The 20,055-nt window shown below is 36.9% G+C and overlaps 1 protein-coding gene across 1 annotated transcript in view; it reads left to right on the plus strand.

The window, feature by feature from the left end:
* Positions 1 to 20,055, plus strand: part of PLEKHH2 (pleckstrin homology domain containing, family H (with MyTH4 domain) member 2) — a 128,342-nt gene that overhangs the window by 63,797 nt on the left and 44,490 nt on the right. The window contains exons 11-18 of the mRNA XM_006839406.1: positions 3,537 to 3,673; positions 3,791 to 3,901; positions 4,195 to 4,281; positions 5,575 to 5,733; positions 9,363 to 9,443; positions 12,725 to 12,904; positions 16,088 to 16,196; positions 17,179 to 17,291. Of these exons, the coding sequence (XP_006839469.1) occupies positions 3,537 to 3,673; positions 3,791 to 3,901; positions 4,195 to 4,281; positions 5,575 to 5,733; positions 9,363 to 9,443; positions 12,725 to 12,904; positions 16,088 to 16,196; positions 17,179 to 17,291 (977 nt within the window). The remainder of the gene's footprint in view (positions 1 to 3,536; positions 3,674 to 3,790; positions 3,902 to 4,194; positions 4,282 to 5,574; positions 5,734 to 9,362; positions 9,444 to 12,724; positions 12,905 to 16,087; positions 16,197 to 17,178; positions 17,292 to 20,055) is intronic.

Consider the following 20,055-nt stretch of genomic DNA (forward strand, 5'->3'; position numbering starts at 1 on the left):
TTTGCAGGGCTGCTCCTAACCCTTACTTCTGTCTTCAGCTTTTAAATTTCTTCATGGTAAAGGCATGAGAATACAGCTAGTCAAGGGAAGCTTATGGTTTAGGAATAATTATGTTCCTTAGGAGAACTAACCAACAGCATTTGGACCACCCCTGAATTTACTTTTTTTCCTTAAGTTTTTATTGTGAATTATGTGGGTTTACATGGGAAAACATTAGTTTTATATTCATCCTGCCATATTTTGTTTCATTACAATGATCACAGTCCCCTTCATACTTCATCAAATAACCAAAGGTTACATCCTATAGGCCTGCCCGCCCCCTAGACCCCCGGCCATCAGCACACAGACCCTTCTCCCTCCCTGAGTCCAGTGTCCCCAACTGCTCCATCTGTCCACGTCATCTTCTCTGTCTCCATCCCTGGTGTCACTGCCTCTCTGGGTAGGGTCACGCTCTCCGCTCTCCGCTCTTCTCACTTGATGGTCCCAGGGACCTCCGCTCTTGGGCTACAAAATCAATCACTCCCCTCCTTGTGTCAGAAAACATCTACCTCTATATTTCTGACCCTCACAGTCAGTCCTGGTGGCAGTTATTCACTACTGTACCACAAGAGTCTTATCCCCATTTCCTTTTGCCAGTTGGTCCTAAAAGATTGGAAATCATTCAGTGGAGGTTCTACCTACCCCCGCCCCATCTGGAACTAGGCTACCTCTTGAAAGCTTGTAAGCCAGTCACTTCTTGCCTTTATAGTAACCCTCCCCCCATTTTGGATAGCCAATGTCTGAGTTGCCTATCCCTGTCAACCCTGTGTACCGAGGGGGTGGGAGTGATTCTTGCTGTAAAGATTTGTTCCCTTTTTTGAGCTACTACATCCATACGTAAAGGTAAAGTTCATCACATTGTAGTGGGTTAGTGGGTTACTCTTTTTTTATCCCCCAGTCTTCTTTCTTCTTCTAGTCGAGTTCTGATCATCCAGCCATCAATGCCAGGTCAAGTGGGTACAATATGCAAGTATGGGTATTCTTGTGCATCTCCCCTCACTTCATATCAGCTGGATGCTTCACTCTCTGCTCTAGTCCTCTGTGGCCATGTCACTGCCTCTGGGCCCAGGAGTCCCCAGGTCTTGCCATAACTGCTGGCCATCCAGGTCTCCGCCTGGGTTCACAGGAGTCTATTGAATGTGGTCAGACTTAGATCCCAACTTCATTGCTGTTTTTTCTCCCTCTTCCCCTTATTGGTGACCAATGTAGTCACCAGCCAGACCACCTGCCTGCTCATGTATTCCCCTTGAGTCTTAGTCTTGGAAGGGAGTTTGCTTTGAGGGGACACGACCACTTGCCTTGATGGCTCCCAGGCGAACAGCTTACTTGTTCTTGTAGTAATCAATCATACTGCCATTATTGTTTCTGATTTTTCCTGCTGGTCTTTCTTCACAAAGTAGCTTCTGTTCTTCTAGCTGCTCCAGTCTGGTCTACTCATCCTTTCCAGTGGAAATTTCCTACCTCAGACAATTCTGGATGGGATTCTGGTTTCAACCTATGGTCTTATGCAGTGCAAAAGCTCCACATGAGGTCTCTTTCACTGGGCAGTTTCTAGCTCCCTTTAAGGTATTCCAATTAGTTATAGGCTGGAGACAGACTTACAAGCTTACTATTGTGATGTTTCTGGCTATTCCTCCCCCTGCCCCAAGTGTCTATTTCACAATGGTAGGCAAGAGAAACCAAGATTCAAAAGACAGCCAAGCATCTTAACATTATTTCCCTCTTTTACCCTAACAAACCATGCTTCAATCCCTGTATCCCTAAACCCTGTTCCAAGGTTGTGCATACATCATCATTTACCTCTGTCACACTTAACCCATGCGAACCTGCTTAACTGTTTCCCATTCCCCTCCCCCTTCTTGTGTATTTCCTGCCCCCCCCCAATTTTCCTGTGTCTATTCCCTACCCTGTTCTCTATCTTCCCCTCCCTCTCTCTTCTTCTCATCCCAAACATCCTGGTGATCAGCAATTATATATATTGTTTTTTGTTTTGTTTTTTCCCCTTTGGGGTAGGTTCTTTTTCTTAGTCTTTTACAAAAACGGTCCTATGCAGTATTTCTCCTTTTGTGACAGACTAATTTCACTCAGCATAATGTCCTCAAGGTTCATCCATGTTAGGTGGTGACTTGCAGCTTCCTTATTGTTCTTCAAGGTAGCACAGTATTCCTTTGTGTGTATGTACCACAGTTTGTTTATCCATTTTCAGTTGATGGGCATTTAGCCTGTCTCCATCTTTTTGCTATTGTAAATAGTGCTGCTATGAACATTGGTGGTGTGTATCTATCTACTCATGTTATGGCTCGTATTTCTTGTGGGTAAATACCAAGTAGAGGAATTGATGGATCATAAGGTATTTCTATTTCCAACCTTCTGAGGAAACACCATATTGCTTTCCAGAATGGTTGGACCATTTTGCAATCCCACCAACAATGAAGGAGTGTCCCAGTCTCTGTACATCCTTGCGAGCATTTATTGTCCTCTGCTTTTTTGATCTTTGCTGTTATTGCTGGTGTGAGATGATATCTCATTGTTGTTTTGATTTGCATCTCTCTAATGGCTAGTGATTGTGAACATTTCTTCATATGTTTGTTGGCTGCCCATATCTCCTCCTTGGTGAAGTGTCTGTTCATTGATGATCTGATCAGTTTCTTCTTTTGTTATGGGTCTGTTCAAATTTTCTACTTCAGTCTTTGTAAGTTTAGGTAGGTTGTGTTTTTCTAAAAATTTATCCATCTCTTCTTAGTTTTAGAATTTGTTGGAGTATAACTCTTTATAGTATTCTGTTATTATCCTTTTGATTTCGTTTGGTTCTGTTGTGACATTGCACATGTGGTTTCTAATGTGAGTTATTTGTGTCTTCTCCCTCTTTTCTTTTGTTAGTTTTGCCAATCGTTTGTCAATTTTATTAATCCTTTCAAAGAACCAGCTTCTTGTCCTATTGATTCTTTCTATAGTTTTTCTGTTTTCCATCTCATTTATTTCTGCTCTTATCTTTATTATTTCTTTTCTTTTGGTGACTGTAGTCTGTTTTAATTGTTGGAGATACTGTGTTAATGTGTTAATTTTGGTTCTTTCCTGTTTATGGATGTGCACATTTATTGCTATAAATTGTCCTCTTATCACCGCTTTCACCGTGTCCCAAAGATTTTGGTATGTTGTGTTTTCATTCTCATTTGTTGCTAAGAACTTTGTGAATTCACGTTTAATTTCTTCTTTTACCCAGTCGCTTTTCAGCATGGTGTTATTTAGTTTCCATGTATTGGACTTTATTTCCTTAGTCTTCCTGTTGCTGATTTCTAGTTTTATAACAGTGTGGTCTGAAAAGATGCTTTGTAGTATTTTGATGTTTGTAAATTTATGGAGGCTTGCTTTGTGACCTAGCACATGGTCAATTCTGGAGAATATTCCATGTGCACTGGAGAAGAATGTATATTGTGCTGTTGTTGGGTTGAATGCCGAATTTACTATTGATGTGATTTATTTCCTTATTCTTCCAGGTGTGTCTCTCTCTTCTGTGGCTTCTGAAAGTGACTATGCGATTCCCCCTGATGCTTATTCCACAGACACGGAATACTCGCAGCCAGAGCAGAAGCTCCTGAAAACGTGCTTGTCTTCCAGTGAGAATGGGAAAAATGTAAATGTGAAATCAAGTTTTCTTCCTTCCTTCCTTTCTTTTTTTTTATACATATGAAATGAATTAGTTTGAGCCTTCAAAATTAAACTTAATTAAAAATAAATCTTTTCAAATTAGGAACCACTGGAAAAATCTGGCTATTTATTAAAAATGAGTGGTAAAGTCAAGACTTGGAAGCGGAGGTGGTTTGTTCTTAAAGGTGGTGAATTACTTTACTACAAATCCCCGGTGAGTATCAAGTACTTCTACTTAGAGCTGAATCCCTCACACTATAAATCAAACTCCTGATTGATTTTTATGGACTCCTGGTGTGGCACTGTATGGTCAGCACTGGACTGTTCACCACAAGGTTGGCAGTTCAAATCCACTTGCTGCTCCTTGGAAACCCTACACAGGGTCACTACGAGTCAGAAACAACTTGATATCACTTAACAACAACAATACAATTAATAATACCAGCATTTCTTTTTATTACTATTGCAGATAATTGTTTTACATTTGGTTTTCTTTCTTTCATACAGAGTGACGTCATTAGAAAACCCCAGGGCCATATTGAACTTAGTGCATCCTGCAGTATTTTAAGAGGCGATAACAAGCAAACAGTTCAGGTTTTTATTTTTATAAAACTGTTGCCTATTTAATTTTTTTAAAGTATGTAAAACTCAACTTTCAATTAACCAAATTAATTGAGAGGAGATTGGGTGAATCAATGTTTCTTTATTAACACTGGACTCAGAACTAGGCCTCAAAAGTGTGTGAAATATCAAGGTTTCTTAGTTAAGCTGTAACATAAATTAAGTTCACATTGAGTAATTCCTATGACATTTTCTTTATTCATTCTCCCTTTACACTTTTCTTTCCCCAGTACTTAAATCCCAGGTATTCTTAGCTTCCAAACTACCAAATTGTTTTAGAGGAGGGTTATCTGATCAATGAATTCCCAAACTAGATATTAGCAATTCAATGTAACATTAAATAGAGATCTGTTTGCATTTTAAGACAAACGTAGTTATTATATGAACTCAGTGTAACACAGAAGTGGGGAAGGTATTAGTGAACAGAGAAGCTGTCCTAGTTGTCACTATGTCACACCATAGAGGGAGCCACTGCCCATTTTACCTGTACACGAGGCCAGGCTTGCTAGAAACTTGTTTTAGTGTCAAACCCAGGCTGGTGAGATTATCTGGTGTGTGTGATTTAAATTCAGACACTTTCTGAAATGCCTTCAAGAACCATTATTTCCTTATCTTGCTCCTTTGGAGGAAACTTGAGCTCAAAAATCTAGAAAAGAAAATCAAGGAAAGCTGGGTTTGGAGAAAGGCAGGCAAGAGGCATTTGTAAGTGTCTGGGATATTTGGATATTTTCCATTGTGGTTAATTTGAGACTGGAAAATTAAGAGATCATGATAGCTGATTATGTCAATTCTAAGAATTTTTCTTCTTATATGCAAGCTTTCTTTTATTTCTAATTTATTTCTTCATTTCTATAATATATAACTCCTCTTTTGTTGCTGAAAATGTGGTCTTTTATTACTGTCTCCAATAATTTTTCTCTTCATTTCAACAACCAGGAGCCTGTGGGACATGTAAGGGAGAAAAGGAAAAATGTGACAAGTAGACAAGATTAACAAAAAGCTTATGACTCACAAGTGTAGTATTTTCAAAGGTTTTAAAATAGACAAGTAAAAAAATTATTTCAAGAAAAAATAAATCATTGTAATTTTCACAGAGTTGTTAAAATAATATAAATTGTTATTGAAGTCACATTTATTTAGAAGCCAGAATTCAGGGTTTGGCATTTTGGTTCTGTGTTGAGTAATGATGTTTGAAGACCAAAGAAATGCTAAGAATCCTAAATCTCTGGAGTTTCCTTTACTATCCCCTTTTTTATCTGTTTCTAGTTGACCACTGAAAAACACACATACTACCTGACTGCAGATTCTCCCAATATATTGGAGGAATGGATTAAAGTGTTACAGAACGTTCTTCGGGTTCAAGCTGCCAACCCAATTTTTCTGCAACCTGAGGGCAAACCAACCGTGAAAGGATTGCTCACTAAGGTAGGTGCCTTACATGCAGAGCACTGTCGTAGGTAACTGCAGCTGACCCTTCAACAACTCAGGTCCACTTACACATGGATTTTTTTCCCCTGTCATTGCTGTAATGAGCTGCAACGTTGTAAGCATCTACTTAAAATGCTGTGTGATGTTTGTCACCTCCCCATGAACAGGATAGAGATGATTTCCATGTATGCCTCATTTAAAAAAAAAACACATACATGGCAATTTTTGTTCCTTATTTTTTTAATGAGGTATACATTAGCATGCACAGAGCTTAAATGCACAAACTCAAATGCTGAGTTTGACATGTATTTGTACCTGCTCTGGTAGTGCAGACGGTGAGTGTTGGACTGCTGCCTGAAAGGTTGGTGGTTCAAACCACCATCCACTCCCCTGGAGAAAGATGTGGCTGTCTGCTTCTCGTTAGAGTACAGCCTTGGAAACCCTATGGTGCAGTTCCCCTCTGTCCTGCAGCATTGCTATAAGTTGGAATCGACTCATCGACACTAGATAACCTTTACTCAATCAAGATATGGAATATTTACATTATCACCATGCAGCTTTATTACATAGCATGGTTTCCCTTAAGAAAAATTGTTTGTAACTTAGACGGTAGGTTAGTATAGGGATCATTTACATTTTTATGCAGTCAAATAACAAAGCACTAAACAAGCCATTAAAAAAGAATAATATCTTTTTTTAAAAAAAGAATATTTAATGCTATGTCAACTAAAACCTATTTCATTTACATCAGTTCTGACTCAGCGACCCTATAGGACAGGATAATCTTTATGGAAGCAGACTACCATGTCTTTTTCCCAAAGAGCGAGTGGTGGGTTCAAACCACCTACCTTCTGATTAGCAGCCCAGCACTTAACCACTGTACCACCAGGGTTCCTTTTAATGCTACAGAAATAAACAAATAGTATTATATACTATTAGGTGATAAAATCAGTATCCTAATTTTTTGTCGTATGAATTTATAGAAAAATGTCTTAATGGGAACTATACCAAGGTATATTGATTATGTGATTTTATTTCATTTTTGCTTAATTCTGTTTTCTAATTTTATAAGAATGGATATTGTTTTATATGAAGATAAATATTATTTTAAGTTTTAAAAGTGCTATTGATCTCTTATAGAAAAACACAAAATATTGATATATACATAGAAAAATAGTGTCTTCTGTTTAATCACTCATCACTCATGAGTTCCTGTGTTTGCCTGGGAGGTGAAAAATTTAGATGTAGAGGAGTTATGCCACCATGTAGTATGTACTTATTAATGCTGTGGGAATGATGTAGATGGATGCCATCCAGTAATATTTTCTTCACAAAAACTAACCAATTATGCCAAAGCAAGGGGAAGAGTGCACTAGTACATTCAACAGGGAGATTGTTGTTGTTGTTATGTGCCGTGGAGTCGGTTCCGACTCATAGCAACCCTGTACAGGGTTTCTGAGGCTGTAAGTCTTTACAGGAGCAGAAAGCCTCATCTTTCTCCAGGGAGATACACTGGATTTTCGCCCCCAAAATATTACATTACTTTGAAAATGTTTTCTAAGTTACTGAGTTACTGATGGGTTAGAATTCCCTGGTAGTATTGTGCAAACATATTCTCCAAAGGACACAATGCTACTTTAAGTCACATTCTTACTATAATTCATAGTAACTGGTTTTCCTTTAGTGTTAAGAACCATGTATACCAAATCCTTACAGTTTCATATGATCCTGTGGCTGGGATTTATCACGTGTCCCTCAATCTGCCTTTTTTTTTTTGGCTTGTTTACTTATTTTTGCTTTATCAACATGGCATTGCTGGTTTCTGCTCATTTTACATTTCTGCCATTCCCTGTTTCCCATTTCAGTTTAATTTTAATGAGTATATATTGATAGGATTAGGGTCTATAGGCAGGGTGTTTATTAGGTTTCCTGCCTACCATTTGTGAAGGCTTGTCCACCCCTGTATTTTCACTGTCGATCCTTATAAGAGAAAAACATCCCTCAGCTAGATGAGTGACTTGTTCTGAACCCATCTTCAGACTATTTGAAATAACTGTAGCGTAACATTTAAGTACTTTAGAAGGGTGGAACTTTTTCTCACTTGCCAAATTAACCTTAAGTACAGAAATATATGGAGACCTGGTGTGGCACTGTGGGTTAATGCACCAGACTGCAAAGCCGGTTGAACTGCAAAGGGTAGTTTAAGCTCACCAGCTGCTCCTCAGAAACCCTATACAGGGTCACAATGGGTTGGAATCGACTCGATGGCACTTAACAACAACAGAAATATAAAGTTAAATATTAAGTATTTGGTTGATTTGATTCTAGGTAGTCATTCTTACAATTTTTATTTTAATGCTTAGGGAAAACATTTCTATATAAAAATCAATTATTTTTTAAAAAATGAATGAGTATTTACGACATTATAACAGACAAAGGACTAAAGGATTTAAGAAGACTAGAAGAGTTGTGGGATCACACCAAGAACGTCATACTGGAAGGAAGCAAGAATTCATTAAAAAGACAGGACAAAAAGGAAAGACCAAAATGCATTTCATAAGAGGACTCTGAAACTTGCTCCTAAATGTGGAGAAGCTGAAGCAACTGGAAGAAATGATGAAGTAAAAGAACTGACAGAAAATTTCTAAGGATAGTTCAAGAAGGCAAAGTACCTAACAGCAACACATTTGAAGTTATAGGCTGGTGGCAGGATTTGTGATAGAGACAAAGTTTGTGTGGTGGGCAATAAATTATTCGAGAGTGCTGAAGAAGCCCAGAAAAGAATGGAAATAAGAGTATGCTGTTGTTAATTGTCATCAAGTCGGCTGCCACTCATAGCCATCCTGCACAAGGGTTCTGAGGAACAACTGGTGGTTCTGAACTACCAACCTTGTGGTTTGCAGTCCAATACATTTTATCACTAGTACTATGTACTGTATACACTATTATACAGCATGTAATTTACTATTGTCATCATATCTGTAAGTTTACATATACTGTTTCCAACCCCCAAAGACAAAGATTGCATTTATAAAGATAATGATAATAAAAGACAATGATAATGAAAACTGAAAATTTTTTAAATGAGGTCTTCAAACTGTGTCAGAACTTACTTACAGTAGAATCATTGGAATGGAAATAAGACAGGGAGTCCTAGTGTGGCACTGTGGGATAAGCACTCAACCACAAGATCGTTTTGATCTACAAGGTCAGCAGTTTAAACTCACCAGCTGCTCCTTGGAAATTCTATACAGGACCGCTATGAGTTGGAATTGACTCAATAGCACTTAACAACCTATAGTTGTTAAATGATTACTATGAAAGCAAAATGTCTCATGCTGTGATGCTGTAGGATAAGCACTGTACTGCTAACTAGAAGGTTAGCAGTTCAACCAGCTGTTCTTTGGAAACCCTGTGTAGGGTCGCTATGAGTAAGAATTGACTTTTGACAGTACTTAACAACAATAACAATCACTATAAAAGGTAAGACAGTATTTAGACAATATAGTTGGAATATCAATTATACCCAGATCAAACTATGTACCTGTAGGACTGCAAACAGAATGCATCCTTTAAGATGTCAGAGTTCTGAGCTTTATTTGTAATTCTTTGAAATGTGATTTCAGGTAAAACATGGCTACTCCAAGAGAGTCTGGTGTACACTTATAGGAAAAACACTGTATTATTTTCGTAGTCAAGAAGATAAGGTATGTATGTCTTTTTTGCTCTGCTAATTAGAACAATATTTCATTTGTTGTGGCTAAAAGTTTCTCCTTTCATTCTTCTGTTGCTAGGTAAGACTTTAGAATTTTTAACAAGGATGAAATTTTACAAAAAAAATTACTGATATAGTCACATACCTATTATATACAAGAGTCTTGACTCTTAATCAGAAGCCTTGTTGTTGTTATGAAGTGCCATTGAGTTCGTTCCAACCCATAGCAACCCTGCTATATAGGGTTTCCAAGGAGTGGTTGGTGAGCTTGTACCGCTGACCTTACAGTTCGAACTGACCTTGCAGTACAGTGCATTAACTCGCAGCGCCACACTAGGACTCCAATCAGAAGTCTTATCAACTTTTAATTAAAGCATCTTCTAAGGTCTAGAAGAGAAAATCATCTACTACACTATCTCCATCCCTCAGTTTCTCAGGTTCTGACAGTCAGGATAGGATTGGAAGGGGAAAACAGCAAAACGAGCTCGTTGGGGAGGAAAAAGAATCCAGTCTCAGGAATTTCAGAATTCCTGGTTCTCAAATTCCTAGATACCATTAATCTGTCCACCCATCTGCCTACTTGTTGTTGTTAAGTGCAGTCAAGTCGGTTCCGACTTGTATAGCGACCCTGTATAGGGTTTCCAGGAAGGAGCTGGTGAGCTTAAACCACCAACCTTGTGATTCAAAAAGACTTTGGAGTCAAGTGCATTAGCCCACCACGCTGCACAGCAGGACCTCATCTGCCTACTTATATACTCTTTGTTCATTTTTTAAACTAATCCTCTCCCAAAAGAATTATCTTCACTTTCAAAGTAAAAAGATGGGATAGCTCTAAAGGTGAAATGTGTGGCCAATTCCCATTTTGGATAACCAGTGTCACCTTTCAATTCTCAAAACTATAAAAATGGAGCCAGCACGGGTCAAGAATCCTTGCATACAATAATGAAGTAGCCGGTGATTGATTACAGAGGTAATGAGGCTAAACTTCAGAGTTCAGTCACTGCATGGATCAGTTAGTATTTCTCCGTTCTATTTCAATAGATTGCACTCTGAGTTCTGACCAGTGTACTTAACATGCCCTGTTATTCCCATTATTGCTGATTGGATGGAAATTAAAAGAGTGCAGCCATTAAAAACAGTACCCCTGAATGTTAGCAAAATGGCAAAATGCTCATATAAAAATGCTAAATGAATTGACACAATGCAAGATTGTATATTCAGAAAATTTTAAAGTAATTTATCAGTTAGGAAAACAGAAACCACACTGTATATCCCAGCATAAACATTTAAATATAAAATTAGGAATTTCTTTAATTTTTGGAAAAATAGGGGAATAGAAATTAAGAAAGTCACCACTGTAGGTCAGCCAGTAAACACCAAAGATTTTGGCCCAGAACAGTGAAACAGATGGTCCTCAAGAGTTTGCCAAGAAACCTCTGTGAATCTCACATCAACCCAGGCATCTGGCTGCAGCTGTCTCAGAGGAGACTTCTCTTTCACTCCTACCTTGCAAATTCCATACAAATCCTGTCACTGGCAACCTATAACCTGAAATTATACAGGGAAGGGGATTCTAGCAAATACAATTTCCAGCTTCTCTTCTGCAATTACAAAGAGGCCTTATAAGAGGGTGGTCAGGATGCTGAATTTGTACTCTAAATTCAGCACACACATATCTGCTGTGAATGGAAGTCCTGGTGTGGCACTATAAGATAAGAGCAGGAACACAAGCTTGGTTTGAACCACAAGGCCAGTGGTTTAAACTCATCAGTGGCTCCTTGGAAACCCTATACAGGGTCACTATGAGTCAGAATCAACCTCATGGCACTTAACAACATGTGCTGTGAATAGAATAAAATTAGAACTATACTAAAATATTGAGTGATATCAATGATGATATAGTTATGAATGGTATTTTCTTCTCTTTAAAACATACCTTTCCATACTTAGTAAGTTTCTATAATAAGTATGTATTATTTTACAAATAGAAAAAATGATTAAAATGAGCACTGTTGTAGAAGAAGTCAGAAAGAAGTCAAAATATTTTAAATCACTAGTCTATTCACTGTCTATCTTTACAAAATATTTACAGATAGATTATTCATTTTACCAAAGGAATCATGGTGAATTATTTGTTAAAATGAATAATCTATCTGCAAATATTGGGGTGGATGGAATCTAGATTTTCATATTGTTGGGTGTGCCTAAAGTGACCTAAAAAGTACAATAGCTCGATATGCTATACACTAGACTCTGACCCACCTGCTGCTCTGCAAGAGAAGGATGAGGTTTTCTGTGCTCACCAAGATTTACAGCCTCATAAACCCTATATAGGGTTGTTCTGAGTTGGTACCAACTCAGGGGCACTTAACAACAGTAAGAAAGGAAGACACACCTATAGTATTATCTTTATATGAGAAGGCTTCAAACATCTATGGAAAAATTCCATTATCTTTTAATTCAATTTTTCCATGAACTTTTTGAAGTCCCCTTTTAATCATTACAATGCTGTTGTTATGTATGGACTCCTGGTGTGGCACTGTAGGATCAGCACTAGACTTCAAACCACAAGGTCGGCAGTTTAAACCCACAAGCTGCTCTTTGGAAACCCTAAATAGGGTTGCTATGAGTCAGAACCAACTTAATGATATTTAATATAACATACCTAACATTACTATGTATTACAATAGATTTCACTTTCTTAATTCCATATCTTTGTTTGATTTTTAAAAAAAAATCATTTTGACTTTTCTGCCTTATTCTTTTGCCTTTTTAAACTACCTGTCTTTTTCTGAAAGTATGCATTCATAGCAACCCTGTATAGGCTGGTCCATTTGAACCACCTACTTTGCATTTAGCATCCAGTGCTTATCCTATAGTGCCAAACCAGGACCATGCTGGCAATGGTGGTTGGTGGTTATATGCTGTGGAGTTGGTTCTGACTCATAGTGACCCTGTACAGGGTTTCCAAGGCTGTAAATCTTTACGGGAGCAGAAAGCCTCATCTTTCTCCCACAGCTGTTCTCAGTGTAATTTACAGTAACTGGTACAGTAACAGTTTTTTTGCCTTTTCCGCAAAAGTTAAATGCTTGGTATTCAAATTGTTCTTTGAAACTACAACTGTGCATTTTGTTGCTCCTTCATGTAGATTATCATATTAATTTAGGTATTCTTTTATTTACTTAAAAAAAAACTTTAAAAAGGTAAGAATGAAAATGACTGAAACAATTTAGTCATTAGTATCTTCCTCACAACTACTAACAATTACTTTAGTTTCCTTTAGGTCAGATCAAACTCTGGGAGGCTAAAGTAGAAGAGGTTGATAGATCTTGTGATTCAGATGAAGATTATGAGGCCAGTGGACGTAGTATGTTATCTACACATTACACCATTGTCATTCACCCCAAAGACCAAGGTCCAACTTACCTTCTCATTGGATCCAAGCATGAAAAGGTATTGGCAGATTTATTAATTTGGACTGCTTGACTTGGAATTGTTTCACTAATATCATCTAGGCATTAGTAATGATTTTCAAATCAATTTTATGGGAATATAGAAAATTTTGCTGAAAAACTTTCAATTCTCAGAGTTTTTGCATCCTTGGAAATGAGTCTTATTTGAATGTTATCTTTTCAGAGCTATTGATAAAAGTGATCTTAAGACTGAAATTAGTATGAAGGTAGCAGACAAGGGAAACTTAGGTTAAGAATGTAGAGCTCTCAAACTGGATGTTTTTTGATGAACCTAACTAAGGTCTCCGGTTTGTATTTTTTACTTATTTTCAATAAAATTTTGGTTTACATATAAGTAAGATGAATTTTATGTAGTACATATGTTTGGTTATTTAATAAAGAAGGCATCACAAATTAACAGGGAAGTAATGGACTGTTGGATACGTAGTATGCAATAGGTGTTATATTGAGGAACTTGGCTATTTAGAAAAGCACTACTTTTAGTTTTTCATTTCACACCATTTAAACAAAATAACTTCTAGGCAAATTTAAAGAGTTAAAAGAAATAATAATTTTTTAAAAAGCCTAGAGGAAACTTAGGGTGAATATTTATCTTCTATCTGAATAGAAAGAACTTTCTAAAGAAAAGAAAAGAAAAAAAAAAGCAGTCTAAGAAGTCACATTGATATATTTGACTACAATATGATTGATATGCTGTGTTGCTGCTGTGAAGTGCCGTCGAGTCGGTTCCGACCCATAGCGACCCTGGATAGGGTTTCCGAGGAGCGGCTGGAGAGCTTGAACTGCCAACCTTGCAGTCCAAATGGCTTTGTAGTCTGGCGCATTAACCCATAGCACCACACCAGGACTCCATGATTGATATAATTGACTACAAAAAATGGGAATACTTCTTTATATCTAATAAAATTATAAACATAATTAAAATGATAATATAAAAGAACAAAGTATTTGATGAATGGCTACTATGCCTTAACATATGAACAACTCTGACAGATTATTACCATTACTATGAAGCTTCTATTTTTGACCACGTGTATCAAGTAAAGTGCTAAGAACCTTATATAATGTTTTTTTCCATCCTTACAATAACTCTGAGGGAGGTGGTTTTATCACCATTTACAGTTGGAAAACTTGAAGAACCAAAAGGTAAGGTAACTTCCCTGTAATTATACATCTAAAAGGAGCAAGAGTTGGTATTTGAATCCATATTTCTGATGCCAGAGCCCTTGTTACTGAATGCTTGCCTAGGGTTCCTCCCAGTTGATGTGAAAAACAATGTTTCCAAAAAAATGGAAACATTGATGAACAACTTGCTGAGGAGGAAAAATTACAGATATTTAATTCATGTTTAGACTCATTTGTAATCAAAGAAATGCAAAATTTTCAAATGATCAAGCTTTTGTTGTAGATCAAATTATCAAAGGTTTTTTGTTTTTTAAAAAAGTAGTAAATAAGGATATGATGATACATGTACTCATTACTAATAGAGTTATAAATTGATACCGAATCCCTGGAAAGTAATTTGAAATATATTTCAAGAGTTCAGAGTTCAAACAACTCAAGTCAATGATTCAACTATTCTGAAATTCATGTTTATGTCCTAATAAAAATCATAATTCTATTTCAAAGAATATATACTAAGAAAATGATGATAAATGCAAGGATAGACAAGTTAATTTGTTGAACACAGTATTCTTTTAAAAAATTTATATTTTTATTTATGAGATATTTTCACACAGAAAATATAACAGATAAACATATATCACCTTTTCTAAATAGCCAATTCCCTTCACCTTACACTGAGAAATTATGGTACTATTGGATAAGCATTGGACTGCTAACTGCAAGGTTGTCAGTTCAAACCTATCAAATGTATTTTGGAAATTATCTACAGGGTCTCTATGAGTCAGAACCAATTCAATGGCATTTAAACAACAAGAAGGATAGGATAGGAAACTTATTAGATACATGTAATAGTCCATATGTATAATTTGTTGTTGTTAAGTGCCGTGGAGTCAGTTCCGACTCATAGCGACCCTGCACAGGGTTTCTGAGGCTGTAAATCTTTACGGGAGCAGAAAGCCTCATCTTTCTCCTGCGGAACTGCTGGTAGTTTCGAACTGCTGACCTTGTGGTTCACAGCCCGATTCATAACCACTATGCTACCAGAGCTCCTTACTTATGTATAAAAAATTTAGTAACAATGAGGGAAGGTACTCATAACAAAACTCAGAAATAAAGATCTATTTTTCATATGATCTCAATTATATAGAAATGTTATTAACATATATTTTCATAGTGGGGGAAAGGAAAAATAAAAGACTAGAAGGAAACACACTAGTAGTTATCTTTGGGGAGGGAAAAATTGAGTATTATTTTTGTTTTTGTAGTTCTGGTGTGGTGCTGTATTTTTGTCATTAGACTTTCTGGATTCCATAAGTATTCTGTTTTAGTTGTGGAGTCAGATTTAAAATTTTGAATCTATTATTATTTCTTAAAAGAAAAAGAATTGGTTATATTTATTCTAGTCTCTTAGTGTCTTAAGGAGCTCTGGTAGAGTAGTGGTTGCGAATCGGGCTGCGAACCTTAAGGTCAGCGGTTCGAAACTACCAGCTGCTCCGCGGGAGAAAGACGAGGCTTTCTACTCCCGTAAAGATTTACACCCTTGGAAACCCTGTACAGGGTCGCTATGGGTCGGAACCTACTCAACGGCACACAACAACAACAACAACTTAGTGTCTTATTCCTCTCCCTAATTTTACCATGCTTTTCTAAGAAACATCTATAGAAAATATTAAAAATGTGAACAATGTAAACATAATTTGGGGGTATGGTCTCATAAATAGGACTGAAGTGAGCCTACCAAAAACTACTTGACTAAGTGCTGGTGGTTGTTGTTAAGTGTTGTCGAGTTGGTTATGACTCATAGGTATCCTATATAGGGTTTCTGAGGCGCAACTGGTGGGTTTGAACCACCAACCTTTCAGTTCAAATTGACCTTGCTGTCTTAATTCTATAGCGCCACATTAGATTATATAAAACAATAAAAGTGGGGTTGTGTTGGCATCAAAGTTTTGTACCACTTATGAAAATTGGAATTTGTTTTCTTTAGTAATCAAAACTGTATATAGTAACATTTTTCATAATGCGTTTTAATTTTAAGGACACTTGGCTTTATCATCTGACTGTTGCAGCTGGAAGTAACAATGTAAATGTTGGATCTGAATTTGAACAACTCGTTTGCAAATTGCTTAATATTGAAGGAGAACCATGTAAGTTCAGAGCACATGAGACTTTTTGGTTTATGAAAGAACATCAATCCCCTCATCCTCGTGGAGTTTTTAACCTAGTGGGTTCCTCTTTTCCTGTAGTACACTGGTTTTGCTTGTGATAGGCCAGCGTCCTCATTGTGGAGCTCCAAGGACACCGCTCTTCCCCAGTGCACTATGTCCTGCCATATTCCCTATCTTTGCTTCCATGGGAGCTCCCTTGCTTGGAATGCACTCCATCCCATTTCCCATCAATCTGATGACGCACTGCTTAGCCTTAGGGACTTTCCAGCCAACCCAGATCAGCATCTGGCTCATAAAAGGTACTTAATAAATGTTACCATTATGCCCCAATGCACTTTGCCATTGAACCCTTTTGCATTTGTTGCTTGGCATCAAAATTAAAATGATTTTTTTTGGCTAGAATTTCTCAATTAGGAATTTAGATTCTACCCTACATAATTATAGAAACCATATTTTATTTCCACTGTCCAGTGTAAGAATTTAATGTTGATTTCAGTAATGATTTCATGTCCTTCATTATCTTTATATCTCCTCCTACTTTGACTGCTCTCTAGATTCTTATGTTTAATTATCTCTACCCAGGCTACTAATCTTTAGCACAAGACTCATATCAGCTAATAAATTAGGCCAAACTATTCTAGCTTCAGTTTCTCCAAAACAGAGACAAGAATTCCAATAGTCTGAAAGCTTAAAAATCCCTGCCTTGTAGGTTATGACTTCTGGAGGACAAAGATCATGTCTGTTTTTGATCAAAACTTTGTAGTCAACTCTTAGTATAAGATTGGCACATATCAAAAGAAATTTTTAGGGTTTTTATTTTTTTATTTTTAAGTCTTAAAATTTTGTTGCCAAAGGTTTTCCTGACCTTTGTATCTTAAAGTTGTGGGACAGGCCTAAATGAGCTAATTTCTAAAGTATTACTGGATTTCTGTTTTCTGTTTATATTTTGTTATGTTTTCAGCCTCTCAGATATGGAGACACCCCACTCTGTGTCACAGCAAAGAGGGAATCATGTCCCCTCTGACAACACTGCCTTCCGAAGCTCTGCAGACAGAAGCAATTAAATTATTTAAGGTAAAATATTATATGACGTTACATATTTATAAATAACTGAATTAGGAAAACATTTTTTTTAAAACCTAATTATTTGAATTATAGGTTTACCCTCCCTAAGGAACTTTAAAAAGTGATTATTATTAAGAAAGTTAATTGAAATAAAATATGTGGATTTAATATGCTTTTTGAGTGAGGATTTAGAATTTACTAAGAGAAAAAGCTATGCATAGTTTGGTGTATGTGGAAAACTCACAAAAGTTCAAAAGAAATCATTTGACCTTTGTCCTAAAATGGAGTTTTCATACATCACATGTTCTTAGGGTGAGTCAGGGCTGGATTAAGGCATGAGAGGGCCCTAAACATTGTTAATCTGAGGTGCCCGCTCCTCTGTTTACTCATACATTTGAATAAGATATATGAGTTATACATAAGGGGGGTTCAAAAATTACCTTTTAATTCCATTATTATTCCATGACCTTTTTGATGCCCACATGTGTGTACACATACAAAGGTAAGCCAAAAGCATTGTTACTAGGGTTCCAATTCATACATGTACAGTTTGATTCCAAACAAGACATGTTTAAGCATGTGGCATCCTGGTGTGGCACTGTAAGATAAGAACTGGATTGATAACAGCATAGTCAGCAGTTCAGACCCACTATCCGATCCTCGGAAACCCTATACATGGTCACTAGGAATCAGAACTTGTTGTTGTTAATCCTTAACAACAACAATACCCACTGTAGCCAGTGGAAGACTGCAGACAAGTTCTCTCAGCCTTAGTCTTATTTGAAAAAATGATAACCTTCAAAAATAAAAAAGGGTTGATTCAAGCAGAAGGAAGTCTTGGAGGGGCTCTGCTGGACTAGGTAATTCAAGGCAGAGAGGTGAACTCAGAAGGTTACGGTATGGCGACTGTTTTTTAGGATTCCCAGGAGGCAATAATCTTGATAGAGTTTCTCAAAACACAGGATGATAATGAGGGTTTATTACTAAGAAGTTTTAAGAAAATTGTATTGGTGAGAAAAAGCCAGAGAAGTTGTGCTGAGGAATTTTTTTCCATTACAACATTATACCTGCTTACTCTTCAAGGGTAGCAAGGGCTGTCCTATGAGAATTGCTTTGGACATTACTCCATCCACCTTCCATCCCTCATCTCGCCCCTTTAGACTTCTTTTTGTTCCATAAACTCAAAGAACATTGAAAAGAACACAATTTTGAGTCTCTTATGAATACCAAAGATGCCATTTGGGCTTGATGTAAGTTGAAGAGTGCTGAATTCTTTGGGAAAGGGGGAAACACCACCTTCAGAAGCATATAGTCCTAAATGAAGAATATGTCAAGAAACAATAGCTTTACATTTTGATATTTTTAATATAGGGTTTCCAAGGAGCAGTTTGAACTACTGACCTTGTGGTTCACAATCCAGTGCTGATGCTACAGTGCCACACTAGGAGTCTCTGTATTTATTATAAATACTTTAGTACATTGCTGTTATTTTTGCTTTAAATAGTCATTATCTTTGAGATATTTAAATAATAATGAAAGATCTCTATTCATCCACATCAAGAACATCATACAGGAAGAAAGCAAAAAGTCATTAAGAAGACAAGAAAGAAGGAAAAGATCAAAATGAATGTGTCAGAAGAGACATTGAAACTTGTTCTCCAGTGTAGATACTAAAGCAAATGGAAGAAATGAGGAGGTCCAAGAGCTGAATAGAAAATTTCAAAGGTCAGTTCGAGAAGACAAACTGAAATATTACAACAAAATGTGCAATGATCTGGAGTCAGAAAACAAAAAAGGAAGAATATACTCAGCTTTTCTCAAGCTGGGGGAAGTGAAGAAAAAATTCAAGCCTCAACTTTCGTTATTGAAGGATTCTCTGGGCAAATTACTGAATGATGCAGAAAACATCAAAAGAAGATGGAAGGAATACAGTCACTGTCACAAAAGGAAATGGTTGATGTTCAACCATTTCAAGAGGTAGCATATAATCAAGAGCCAATCATACTGAAGGAAGAAGTTTAAGGTACACTGAAGGAATTGGTTAAAAATAAGTCACCAGGAATTGATGGAATAAAAATTGAAATCTTTCAAGAAAGTGAGGTAGCACTCATCTCTGCCAAGAAATTTGGAAGACAACTCTCTGGCCAACTGATTGGAAGAGACCTGTATTTGTGCCCATTCCAAAGAGAGGTTGCCCAATGGAATGCAGAAAACATTGGACAATATCTTTGATATACCATGCAAGGAAAGTTTTACTAAAGGTAATACAGAAATGGCTGCAAGCATACATTGACAGAGAACTTCCAGAGGTTCAAGCTGGATTCAGAAAAGGCCGTGGAATAAGGGATAACATTGTTGATGTGCGATGGATCTTGGCTGAAAGCAGAGAATACCAGAAAGATGTTTACCTGTGCTTTGTTGACTACGCAAAGGCTTTTGATTGTGTGGATCATGACAAGTTATGGACACCATTGTGAAGTATGAGTATTCCGGAACACTTAATTGTGCTCATGAGTAATCTGTACCTAGAATGAGAGGCAGTTGTTTGAACAGATCATGGGAACACTGAATGGTTTAAAATTAAGAAAGGTGGGCAACAAGGTTGTATTCTTTCACCAATAGTTATTCAACCTATATGCTGAGCAAATAATCTGAGAAGCTGGGTTATAGGAAGAAAAATGTGGCATCAGGATTGGTGGAAGACTCATTAACAACCTGAGATATGCAGATGATACAACCTTGCTTGCTGAAAATGAAGAGGACTTAAAAATTT

This window comes from Chrysochloris asiatica, unplaced genomic scaffold, assembly GCF_000296735.1.
Source record: "Chrysochloris asiatica unplaced genomic scaffold, ChrAsi1.0 scaffold00024, whole genome shotgun sequence".
NCBI classification, from domain to species: domain Eukaryota; kingdom Metazoa; phylum Chordata; class Mammalia; order Afrosoricida; family Chrysochloridae; genus Chrysochloris; species Chrysochloris asiatica.